The sequence below is a fragment of the Taudactylus pleione genome, unplaced genomic scaffold, assembly GCF_031769625.1.
Source record: "Taudactylus pleione unplaced genomic scaffold, aTauple2 ptg000154l, whole genome shotgun sequence".
Classification (NCBI taxonomy): Eukaryota; Metazoa; Chordata; class Amphibia; order Anura; family Myobatrachidae; genus Taudactylus; species Taudactylus pleione.
In genome coordinates, this window is record NW_028284556.1 from 2,395,479 (window position 1) to 2,408,797 (window position 13,319).

At 45.1% G+C, this 13,319-nt stretch overlaps 1 protein-coding gene across 2 annotated transcripts in view; it reads left to right on the plus strand.

Moving 5' to 3' along the window:
* SIPA1L2 (signal induced proliferation associated 1 like 2) overlaps positions 1 to 13,319 on the plus strand; it is a 249,628-nt gene that overhangs the window by 211,498 nt on the left and 24,811 nt on the right. For both annotated transcript variants that reach the window (XM_088474334.1, XM_088474335.1), the window contains exon 18: positions 10,018 to 10,099. In XM_088474334.1, the coding sequence (XP_088330460.1) occupies positions 10,018 to 10,099 (82 nt within the window). The remainder of the gene's footprint in view (positions 1 to 10,017; positions 10,100 to 13,319) is intronic.

The following is a 13,319-nucleotide window of genomic DNA, read 5'->3' on the forward strand; positions in this document are numbered from 1 at the left end:
GGTCTTATTTGATGTGACCATAAATAAATAAAATTTGGTTTCTTACCGTCAGTAGTACAGAATCATTGACATATTAGCTACTGTATGTATTGTTTAACTCAATCAAAGTGGCATTATTTGCATAGTGATATACAAGATTATAATTATTTCACAGGCTTCTATTTGCATAATTGTTTAGTTTGTACTGAAATTCAGAAGAAGGTATATTAAACATGTATGCTTTGTGTTTTATATATATATATATATATATATATAAATATATATATATATATGATGTCGATATTGTTGAATTGTCGACATGCAACATGTGCAGAATGTCAAAATGTTCACAATGTTGACATGGGAAATATCATCTTTCTGCATGGACCGGAGGGATAGGGTTAGATTTGAACTCGCTGCGAGTTCAATCCACGTATTGGGGGCATTCATCACCCCTCCTGTACTTTATTATCACTTCCGAAAAGCTGCTCTTTTTGCGTAGACAGTTTTTCGGAAAAAGTGGACTTTTCTCCTGCTGCCTGGACTCTATGCTTGAAGACAGGCTGCGAAGAGACAGTAAAGCAGAAGGAGAGAAGACGTAGGAACCAAGCCCCCCACCCGCTCACCCCCGGCCAACCCCGCTGTCTGTCCTCTGTCCCACCCACCCCCTGCTGCCGCAGAGCTGCAGCCACAGCAGGAGTCTGTGATCCACGCTCAGACCATGCAGTCCCAGAGCGTCAGTCCCCTGCCGCCTCTGCTGTGCCCTCTTCCTTGCTTCCGGTTCACAGATGTCACGGCCAGTGTTTCTCGGCATGGTAGTCACCGGGTATTACCTGTGAGGTCGTTATGGTGGGGGGGTCTCTGGCAGCGGTGCTGGTGTTTGGCGAGGGACATTGGCTGCGCGTGGTTCTGTGCGGGCACATTGTCACTAGGCCTGGTAAAGTCTGGCGGTGTTTCTGTTCCGTTGGCATGGGTGCCGCTATCTTGCCTGAGGCCATGCGATCCCGGCTGTCCAATCCTGGTAGGTCATGTGCTCATTCCAGCCAGTCACAGCGTGGCACTGCGTATTTAGGAAGGTCCAGAGCCTTCCTTCCTTTGCCAGAGCAACGTATTTCTCAGCTGCGGCTGAGAGAGAGTACCTGAGCCTTACCTGCCTGCTCCTAGCCTGAACCTTGCCTGCTCCAACCTGCTGGACTTACCCTGCACCCTCCATATACCTTCTTACCTGCCTGAGTACCTGAACCTGCTATTTCCCTGCACCTTGCTTCATTTCACTCCCAGCTGGACTTCACTACCTCTGCCTGCATCAGTTACAGCTCACCAAACTTGCATTCAGTTACAGCTCATCAAGCCTGCATTTAGTTACAGCTCATCATACCTGCATTCTGTTTCAGCTCACTATACTTATACTGGACTGTTCCTGCCTGTCACTATCTGGACATTTTCTCATTAACCCCCACTACAGTTATCAAGTGCACTATAGTGCTATACCTGGACTTTTTCATTTGCCATTCCCATGTCTTCTAAGTCACTTATTAAAAACTCCACTTTTTCATTTAAGTCTGCTTCTGTGTCTGCTCCTATCACCACCCCGGGTCCACAACAAATTCAGAACCTCACAACAGAAGGGCTACTTGGGGAGCCGGGAAGGGGCTGCATTAAGGTAAGAGGACAGGGCAGAGAGGGATCATTTTAGATCCTTCTGCTGTATCGGATCCTGTACGCCATCTCAGAATAGCATATTAGTATCACTGTCAAGTTCCGGAAACAAATTTTTTTTGGAACTTGATGAATTACATAAAAATTATGAGTTATATGATTAATTACCCTGACATTACAGTTAATCTTAATTTTTACCTATTTTTGTAGAAATTAAGAGTTGATGAATAGACCCCTAAGAAAGCTATATGGTCTCGCTAAGAGGTCCCAAGCTTTTTCTCCATAAGCTTGTGATGGGGAAGGTTAACATTGTTCATTTAGATTGCACAACAGTATTGGTTCCTGGCAATAATTTTCCTTTTAGAGAGAAACATGCTTGCCTAATTTTCATGTCTGTGCAATCAGCAAGCTAACTGATCGCTGTCACTTATCTACTGACTTCATCCCCAGTTTGGGAGCACATATGGACCAGTGTAAGCTCTGCAAAAAAGTATTACTTCTGAGTTCAATAGGTATGCAGCAATGCAGGGCTCTACTAAAAGGTACAAAAGGTTATCGATAAAGCCAGCTCAATTGCCACTGCCGAGCTCCAATTTGGACAATATTTGTAAATGTAATGTAAATGTTTAAATCTCTGTATAGTTCACCCACATGTTTAACTTCATATTGACTCTTAGTTTTACTATATGATCATCATTCAAAACGACTGACAGAAGTCAATTGATCCATAAGAGAACATAGTATGTCCATAAGGCATGTCAACGATTGTAAGCTTGTGAGCAGGGCTCACTTACCTCTTTGTCTGTCTGATATTACCCAGTCTTATTTTATCAGTGTTTTGTTCCCAAATGTAAAGCGCAATGGAATATGCAGCTTTAAGTAACTTAATAAACACATAGGGCCTCATTCAGAGGCGGTCGGAGGATGCAAGCGGTCGCCCAGAAACTGGGCGGCCGCTTGCATCCTGACCGCCCGCCTCTGTTTCGGTCGTTAGGCTGTGGGTTTACACCCACAGCTCTAACGCCCGCTAGGGTGATGGTCGCGATGGTCAGAGACCATCGCGACCATCGGGGCTTACGACGAGACCCTAGGGTTAGTCTCACTTGTCGTAAGCCCCGGAGAGCTTCTGGCTCTGTCAGAGCCGGAAGCTCTCCACTGACTTCACTAGTGATGTCAGTGGGGCCTCCCCCAAACGGAAGGCGTTCCCATGGGAACCCCTCTGTTTGGGCTGCCACCCCCCCGGCCCGCCTTCCAAACGGGGCGAGCTGTCAATCAACATCGACAGCTCGCCCCCTTTGGAAAGAGACCCGCTACGACCGGCGCTGTCGGTCGTAGCGGGTCTCACTCATGCGCACGAAGGAACCGGCTCCCTCGTGCGCATGCGCACTTGACAAACATCGAGGCGGCCGTGCGGTCGTAGACCGTACGGCCGCCTCTGAATGAAGGCCATAATGTGGTGCTTTGATGTTTTGTATGTTACAACCTGCTAAGCTACTACAGTGGAGTCTGACGCCCTCTAAGCTTTAGGCTACAGACAGCTTCTTTACTCTGTCCAGTGTGATGAGCGAAAGCATTGAGCGTACCTCCCAACATTTTGGCTTCTTAGGTCGGGACAGAAAATGGGCGTAACTTTGTTTCCTTTAGGACACGTCCTTGGGAGGATGACATTTTGGGGGTATGACTGCATTCCTGCAGCTGCTCCCTGCACTTTCACTGGTACAGCTGCTCTGCAGAGCGTGTCTTCCAAACGTAGCAGGACACTGCAGCCCGCGGGTGGGAGGCACTGGCTGTTCCGCTAAAATCAAGACAGTTGGGAGGTATGCATGGAGGAGCAGGTTTGTGGCATACTGGGGGCGTGGTGTGGCCGCAGCCACAAGTGCCGCTCTGCCCATACCATGCGCCCTGTCTGGAGGCACCGATCTCTTTATGTATTTCAGGCTCTGCTCAGCAGGTGCTCTGCCCTTCGTCAGATGCTGATCTCCGGCGCCCTGGCCAGAGCAGGTGCCTGGAGCAGGTGCTCCACTGGAACCACCCTCGCTACTCCCCTGGTCCCAACCCATCCCATGGATTGGTATAGTACTGGCAAACTCTATTGCTCAGATTTTGGTTTGTGGAAAGGTCACATCACATGGGCAAGGGTAATCCCCCCTATGTGCGCACCTTAGCTTGTGGACATATTCCAATCTATTCAAGGCACTCTGGTGCCTCTGGTTCCTTTGATAAATAATACTTTATTATTACGGACCAATATTGTCTAGTATGTTAATATTCCAGACATATGTCAATAATGTTTCCCCTACCAAAAGGAAACATAATAACAGTAGGTATATATGTCTCATGTATGGTTAAATTAATTAATTTCATGTGACAGCCCATTAATGTACAAAATGATTGTCTGCATAGACAGCTTTATCTCTGAACCAGAACCAGCTTGTAAATAAAGTGCATATTTCAAGTAGAAAATAAATGTATGTTTAGAGCACAGGAAAAAGCCCAGCCTGAGGCTTCAGAAATTGTTATTGTTGATATTTAGCAACATCACTTTTCATCTTCTTGTCAGTTTGATGCTTTTATATATTTCTTGCGCCTTAGGTATTATACAGTTGACTATGAAATAAGAATTGACACATATGTAAACTATAGACAAGCAATACAAAACAAATGACACTTTAAATTCAAAATTATACATAGACGATTTAAGAGTTTTGAATTGTAGATACCAATGAGCTTTAATTGGTGTGCCTACACACATGGCTATTTTGGTTGGTCACTTTGTACTTACTTGGTTTTGATAATGGGTTTGGAGGAACAGCCGGAATGCCTTTACTACTTTGTATATTGAAGCTATTTTTTTTATTTAGAGCAAAGTGCACCTAGTTATGTGTGGTCCATTTCATGTGCACTATTAACCCTATGATAAGAAGTGCATTAAAATGAAACGAGTAAACCTCCATGAATGCAGTTTTCCAACATGCAACAATTGGCCACCCTGCTGGAGTTGTAGGGTGTATTCCAAATTATCCTACATTTTTTGTGTTTCCAAGGGCCCACAGCAACAAGACTTCATTTGTCAATTAAATACTTCTAAATATCTATTGATATTGGAGAAACCAATTATTTCTGCTGGGGACATTCAGGCATATATGAAAAAATCAGGATAACATTGCTGGTGAAATACAAAATTTTGATTTGACAAATTATTACCTATTGTTGTCTGTGGAATAGCTCTAAAATTTGGTGACATTCTTAGAGTAGCAGTGAGGTCAGCCACTGAATTTAGGCACTCTGTCATTGCCTACTGTGCATGTGTTCCGACTTACCCCAAGGCAGGGGTAGTTTAACAGAGGAGGGGGCATATGCTAATCTCTGGGAAAATAGTGCTTGTGCCATTTTCCCAGTGATTTCTACAGTGCCAGCTAGGATATTGCCAACAAGGGTGAGATGTGGGCCCTCACTGGACCCAGGGGCCCATGTGCATTGCAGACCCTGCTCCCACTCTAGATACACCCATGTTTAAAGGTGTTTAATTGGACTATGGTTGGGGTTTTGGGTAGACAAATCCATTTCTTGCACACCCATTATATCTGTTTTGATTTTTTTTCCGCATCACCTGTATTAAATGCTTTGTAGATAAGAGAGTTAGGACAGAGAAATTCAGTTTTGTCAATATTTAGAAGTAAGGTTTAAAAATTGCTGACTTTTAGCTTACTGTGTCTCACACATAGGAGTACTTTATCTGGTCATTACTCACAATGCAGAAATAAAAGCTGTTAGTGTTGTGTACAGGAGCTTGTACATAGTAGCAGATACCTGTATACTGGCAATGCACAGGGAACATATTTGAAAAACATGTATGATTGTTGCCTTTCGTAGTTTTGGTGATAAAATAAACAAATACAGGTAGATGCCATTTTTTTTCAAAGATAGAAAATTATACATTTCTAGATATTAAATGCCTTTGAATTTCATACAGATCACCAATGGGTGGCGTATACATTTACACAATGTAAATTCCTCATCGCCGCATGCCATGGCCATTAGGAATATTTTTTTGCATCTATTTAAGTATGTGGCCATTCCAGGACAGCAAGCAGCTTTCCCAGCAAATGCAAAATCCTTTACTTACACAGTTTACACTGACGGCAGGGGCGTATCTATAATGGGTGCAGGGTGTGCGGTGCACACGGGTCCCTGGGTCCAGGGGGGCCCACACCTTGCACCCATATAGTCTTATACTTACCTGTCCATAGTCTCCAGAGTGCTGCTCTGCAGTGCTGGGCCCGCGCTGCAGAGTAGCAAAAATCAATGGGAAAATGGCAGCGGACTTTTTCCCAGTGACTCGCGCATGTGCTGTACTGCTGTCCCCGGGAAAACGGCGTGGGTGTCATATTCCCGGAGACCCGCGCATGTGCATGTACAGTAGATTCTGACACTAAGCCAGAATCGACTGCACCGCAGCACAGTAAGAGAGAGGAGGGGGCCCACACTGAGGGTCTGATTCAGACATTTTTGCTAGATGCTGCCACTCACTCCCTGCGTATGTAAATTTTGTGATGTCAAGGCAGCCACTCGCTCGGCAAGGCATAAGCACACCCACTATATCTTGGCGAGCGATCACTTTGTGTTTATAGACACCTACCAGCCTGTCTTTAGCCGCCCACTAGCGTACGTCATCTCCAGGAAGTATATACAACCATCGCTACATCGGGTTCCATCAGATCTGAACGCAGCGCTTGCGGTTGACTGTACCCTATCGCAAGCACTGCGAGCACTTCAGTGTATTATTCAACCGGGTGACGTGTACTATGAGGCTGCCTGTTAATTATGCACACCACAGAAATGGCATGAAAACACTCTGGCACGCCTGCGTCTGTAACTCCACTCGCCCGTTACTACTGGCCTGCCCCTGTTACCACCCACAAACGGCCTCTCCTGTCACTTATTCCACTGGGCTGTCTTTGCAGGGCGAGCGAGCAAAATCCGATCGCTCGTACTAGTTTGCGCACGCGCACTGCAAACTACACGCATGCGCACATTCAGGGCCGGTTCTAGACATTGTGGAGCTCAGGGCAAAAGTTCCCAGTTGCCGTCCCCCCACCCAAAAAAAAAAGAAAGAAAGAACTTTGTTTAGACGGCGTTCTTCTGCGCGTGCTGAAAGATTGCGTGTCCTTGTGGAACACCCCCATTTCATCACACTCTGGGGCGTGCCCAGCACTTACGAAGGTGCTGGGCTTTGCCCAAGCTCTCACCTCGTGGCGAATAATTGCCATGTGCAGTAATGCGCCTTACACAGTATGTCTTACACAGTAATGTCCTGTATAACACATTATGACACACGCAGTAATGCCCTGTATTACACATTATGCCACATGCAGTAATACCCTTTATAAGACATTATGCCACACGCAGTAATTCCCTTTATAGCACATTATGCCACTCGGAGTAATGCCCTTTATAACACATTATGCCACACACAGTAATGGCCTTTATAACACATTATGCTACACACAGTAATGCCCTTTATAACACATTATGCTACACACAGTAATGGCCTTTATAACACATTATGCCACACGCAGTAATGGCCTTTCTAACACATTATGCCACATGCAGTAATGCGCTGTATAACACATTATGCCACACGCAGTAATGGCCTTTATGACATATTATGCCACATGCAGTAATGCCCTGTATAACACATTATGCCATATGCAGTAATAACCTGTATAACACATTATGCCACATGCAGTAATGTCCTGTATAATACATTATGCCACACGCAGTAATGACCTGTATAATACATTGTGCCACACACAGTAATTCCCTTTATAATACATTATTCCCAATTCAAATTACACCACAGAGTAGTCCCTTATTCATGTTATGACACACAATGGGCCCCTTTTACACAATGCCCAAATTAGTGCCCCTTATATACAAGGCCCACAGTAGTAGTGCCCCTAATACAAAGCCCACAGTAGTAGTGCCCTTAATACAATGCCCACAGTAGTAGTGCCCCTTATACAATGCTCACAGCAGTGGTGCCCCTTACACAATGGCCCCAGTAGTGGTGCCCACCATGCAGTGCCCGCAGTGGTAGTGCCCCCATTGGTAATGCCTACAGTGTTAATGCCCCCATTGGTAATGTCCCCTATAGTAGTGCCCCCATTGGTAATGTCCCAATAGTAGTGCCCGCAGTAGTAATGCCCCCTATAGTAGTGCCCACAGTAGGAATGCCCCCTCTAGTAGTGCCCAAAGTAGTAATACCCCCTATGGTAGTGCCCACACTTGTAATGCCCCCATTGGTAGTAATGCCCTCTATAGTAGTGCCTCCAGTAATAATGCCCACTATAGTAATGCCCCATTAGTAGTGCCCCCAGTAGTAATGCCTCCATTAGTAGTACTTCCAGTAGTAATGCCCACTATAGTATTGCCCCCATTAGTAATGCCCCCTATAGAAGTGCCTCCAGTAGTAATGCCCCATATATTAATGCCCCCATTAGTAATTCCCCCTGTTGTAATGCCCTCCTATAGTTGTGCCCCCGTAGTAATGCCCCCTATAGTAATGCCCCCTATAGCCATGCCCCCAGTAGTAATGCCCTCTTATAGCCATGCCCCCAGTAGTAATGCCCCCTAGAGCCATGCCCCCAGTAGTAATGCCCCCCTATAGCCATGCCCCCAGTAGTAATGCCCCCCTACAGCCAAGCCCCCAGTAGTAATGCCCCCCTATAGCCATGCCCCTATAGTAATCCCCCCTATAGCCATGCCCCCAGTAATGCCCCCAGTAGTAATCCCCCCCTATAGCCATGCCCCCCTTGTATCCATGCCCCCAGTAGTAATGCCCCCCTATAGCCATGCCCCCAGTGCTAATGCCCCCTATAGTAATCCCCCTATAGCCATGCCCCCAGTAGTAATGCCTCCCTATAGCCATGCCCTCAGTAGTAATGCCCCCCTATAGCCATGCCCCCTATAGCCATGCCCCCAATAGTAGTGCCCCCTATAGCCATGCCCCAATGCCTCCCTTCTGAAAAAAAAATACAATTAAAATACAAACACAATACTTACCTTAAGCCCCGCTCCTGCGTCCGCTGCCATCCGGTCCGACTGTGGCTCCAGCACAGATCTATGGGAGGGACGTCATGACAGGGGGGGACCGGCGCTGGTTTTTTTGGGGGGATTTTTTTTTTCTTCTCTCCTGGGGACTCAGTGGCACCCTCTAAGGGCCGGTGCTCCGGGTGACGGCCCTGTTTGCCTGCCCCTAGAACAGCCACTGCGCACATTAGCGAACATTGGGCCTGATTCAGACCCACTCGCGAGCGGCTGTCCGCTCGCAAGTGGGTCGATGTTGTGCACTGCGCATGCGCACGACGGCGGGAGCTCCGTCGTGCGCATGCGCCAGACGCGACGAGCGAAGGACTTTCCTTCGCTCGTTGTGTCTGATCAAAGGGGGCGTGCTGTCGATGTTGATTGACAGCACGCCCCCTCTGGTGGGCGTGCCGGGGGCGTGCCTCCCTGACTGGGGCGTTCCCAAGGGAGCGCCTACCGTCAGAAGCCGGCCCACTGACATCACTAGTGATGTCAGTGGGAGTGATTTTGGCTCTGAGCCAAAATCACTCCGGGCCTTGCGGTTGAAAACCTCAACCGCAGGCTCCGGCTTGCAGTTTCGAGGGTTGCGATGGTCACGACCATCGCGGCCATCAAACTGCACGCTCGTATAGGCTGTGGGTGGTGACCCACAGCTATACGAGCGTCCAGGAGGACGCTCCATAATTATGGAGGGCGGCCCTCATTCCGAGCGTGCGCTCTGCTCAGAGCGTACGGCTCTGAATGAGGGCCATTGTCTGCAACTAGCGGCCGCTTGCTAGCGAGCAGGTCTGAATCAGGTCCTGAGTCTGCACACGAGCCCCCTCCTCTCAAAAAACGCCCCTGACTGACGGGTTCTTTCTTAGTAGTGTTCATGAGCGTGAGCGACCACAGGTTGCAAATGCACACTTCAAGAGCCGGAGGGAGCGGACGGATCTGTTAAATACCTCTTCGCACTCCCATAACTCTTACCATAGGCAGACAACTGGTTGCTGTTGGAGACAAGCTTCGAAAACTTTTGGTTTTTGGAGCTTCATAAATAGCACAATAACAACACCTCTATACATGGTGTGCTGCAATCCTACAGTATCTCTTGCATTGGACCCTTTATAAAATAGATACGACACCATGCAGAAACGTGTTAATCAGAGTCCTAATTGCTGCAACTAAACTGTGGTAAAAAAAATATTTTAATTGCAGGATGTACATGTTTTAATGGGCAAAAATACAGCATAATAATTGTCAGTAAATGCTCACTTTTTTTTTCTTTTTGTTTCTGTAACGTATATGTTCCAGGCAGAGCTCCCCATCCACACTTACAGGCAAAGTAAACCAGCTGGAAGTGATTCTGAGAAAGCTACAAACAGACCTTCTCAAAGTAAGCACATTTACATCTAAACATGTCTTCATTATGTTTTACACTCTGTAGCTTATGATGTTAAGAAAAATAAATGGGCCCAAATCTAGTAGGGTGCGAGACTTGCAAAGTGGCAAGATTGTGCACTGAGATTTTAACAATACTAAACCAACCTTTGTGGAATTTGTTATCCAAAGAGAGAAGAAGAAAGCAGAGTTTTTATTGGTGCACATTAAGGATCGGGATCGGTATGAAATACCGCCGGTTCGATTCCCGACAGCGCCTGGCCGACAAAAGCAGAGTTCCCGGTAGCGGAAGCCTGACAGCGCTGGAAATCCCGATCGTCGCTAAGGTAAGTATAAACTAACCTAACCCCCTAACCCTCCTTAGGGGTGCCTAACCCAAACCTCCCCCCCAAGTGCCTAACCCTAATCCCCCCTCTAAGTGCCTAACCCTAACCCCCCCTTTCCCGCTGCCCAAACCTAAGTCCCCCGGGGGGGTGCCTAACACTAAGTCCCCCCCGGGGGTGCCTAACCCTAATCCTCCCTCCCCCTAGCCTAACCCTAACCGTCCCTGGGGGGTGCCTAACCCTAATTCCCCCCCGGGTGCCCTAAACCTAACCCCTCCCTCCCTGCGACTGTCCACTCGCGGCGCCCGGCATCCCTTCGATCGGTATGCCGGGCGCCGGTCTTCCGGCGTCGAGGAAATGTCAGGCGTCTACATCTAGATGCCCGGCATTTCACCCTCGCCAGGATATGACAGTCGGGAAGCCGGCTGGCGGTATTAAGGCAGCCGGCTTCCCGATTGTATACCTTTAGGAATTTAAAAATTCCCTTTTGGCCGCTGGTAATTTAATATAATTAATCTGCTGACTGATTTGGATCCTTTTTATTTGAGAGTATTGTCTCTATTATCAGGATCAAATAAGTCACTACAAAGTGTCTTTTGATATAATAATGGTTGGGTAGGTATGCTTATATAGGTTGAAGGGTTACAGCGTGATGCTGGCTACGGAGATCCAGTCATTTTGTTTTGATGCCAACTGTAAGTGACATGTTGGAACTTGATATTTGTAATATCAATTGTAATCATTCCTTCAAGTCACACAATAACAAAAAGTATCACGTTGTTTCTATGTGCCTGTCAGTGTGAGTATTCTAGTTCTGCCTTTCCGATAATTATGGCTTTTACTCACAAACAGTTCCACATGCACTATTACAGTCTAAAGCTGTGATTGCTTGGGTCTAAATTCTCCAGAGATCCTGGCTTTCCCTTAACCTTCCCCAGTAAGTCTTATTACTCTACGCCCAGTCACATTATAATCAAGTCGGATCAGACATTACAAAATATCACAATAATTGTTTTATAACATTTAAGTAACCAGCGGCTACTAAGGGAAACGCCGATGCGCGTTTCGCCTGTGGGCTGCTTTGTCAAGTGCACTGCCTCCGTAGCCAGCATCACGCTGTAACCCTTCAACCTATATAAGCATACCTACCCAGCCATTATTATATCAATATTACATGAATATATAATAACAAATAATGACAAAAGATGCTTTGTAGTGACTCATTTGATCCTGATAATAGAGACAATACTCTCAAATAAAAAGGATCCAAATCAGTCGGCAGATTAATTTTATTAAATTACCAGCGACCAAAAGGGAATTTTTAAATAGATTTTATTATATATTTTTCTTTCACACTATCTATCCATTTAACTAATATTTTGACAATATTGTTTGAACACATTATTTTAAAGATGGAAATAATAAAGATTAATTAAATTTTAGATATTTGTTGATAAGATACAATTTATTACCAATGCTAAATGTGCACCAATAAAAACTCTGTTTTTTTTCTTCTCTCTTTGGATAACACTATACAACAAATTAATACTTTTAATTTGTTTCCTTTCTAAAAATAGTCATACATTACTAATTTGAGGTCAAGAAAAACTAAAATGATTTCAGAATGTTTTTACTAGCTCTATTTTTGAGCTACACTACTTGCACTATACTGTATGTACATTAGTAATATAGTCATAGTGAAAAGCTATTTTAAAATAATTGATATTTTCTTGATAGAAAATAAATAACAGTTGTTTTAATTCAATCAATCACAAATAAGAACACAAAACGAAACAAACATACAGCATACGAAACAAACATAGAGCATACGAAACAAACATACAGCATACGAAACAAACATACAGCATACGAAACAAACATACAGCATACAAAAGTACTATCTAATATAGTGGCCTATTCATGGGGGTGCTTTCTCTTTGCTTGTCGCTTGTACTCCTCTTCTGGGGCAACAGTAGTGATTCACCTACAGTACCCTGATATCTTTGTGCCATTGCTGAAATGTCTTGGTGGAATCGCTCACTATGCTTGTCACTCAGTGTACCAGTTATCTTGTGTGGGTAATCCCGTGAATCGCATATATTTGAATAGGGGAGGGGACAAATAACTGATTCATTTAATTGGGTCATTAGGCCCCGCCCCCTGTGCGCAGAACGCAGATTGCTGGTAAGATTCTCTCCATTCTGCCCACTTCACTAGGAATATCCCTACATCGTCATAAATGGGCTATATCTCGGAACTCAGAACTAACTGATAGTTTTAAATGTCATATTCATTCTTTGCATGCTGAAATCAATTAGAAGTAACTATTTTCACATCGGAAACATTTTCATTGTTGTGCAGTGTAACCTATGTATTTAACTCAGAGTTGAAGGTGGCACCTCATAATAAGTTATTATAAATAAATAGAACAATATAATTTAAATAACACGAGATTAGGATCGATGTAAGGATTATATCCTCTTCTTGTCATAAGAGATAATAACCAATACAAAAAGATACTGGTGCGTGATGATATCTCAGTGTACGTTCGTGCAATTTGTGCCTGTATATATTATCAAGTCAAATGTACCAGGATGCAAAATGAATGTATATCAATTCCTTACTTTTTAGATTTCCACCAAGATTTACTCAGGACACTTAGGGGCTTATTCATCATCACTAATCAGCCCATTACACATGTGGAAACACTAGTTTCCACATGTTTTTTTAGTAACAGGCCCATTTATTATTAGCAGCCCAATCAGGCCGCCTAATAGTGTGCAATCTTTCAGTTTTCGGAGTTTGCCTGCGGGAACCTACATCATCTTCAGATGGAGTTAGTTCCAGGAGTCCAGTTACTTCCTATAAGATGGGGGTCCAGGTTGCTAAGAG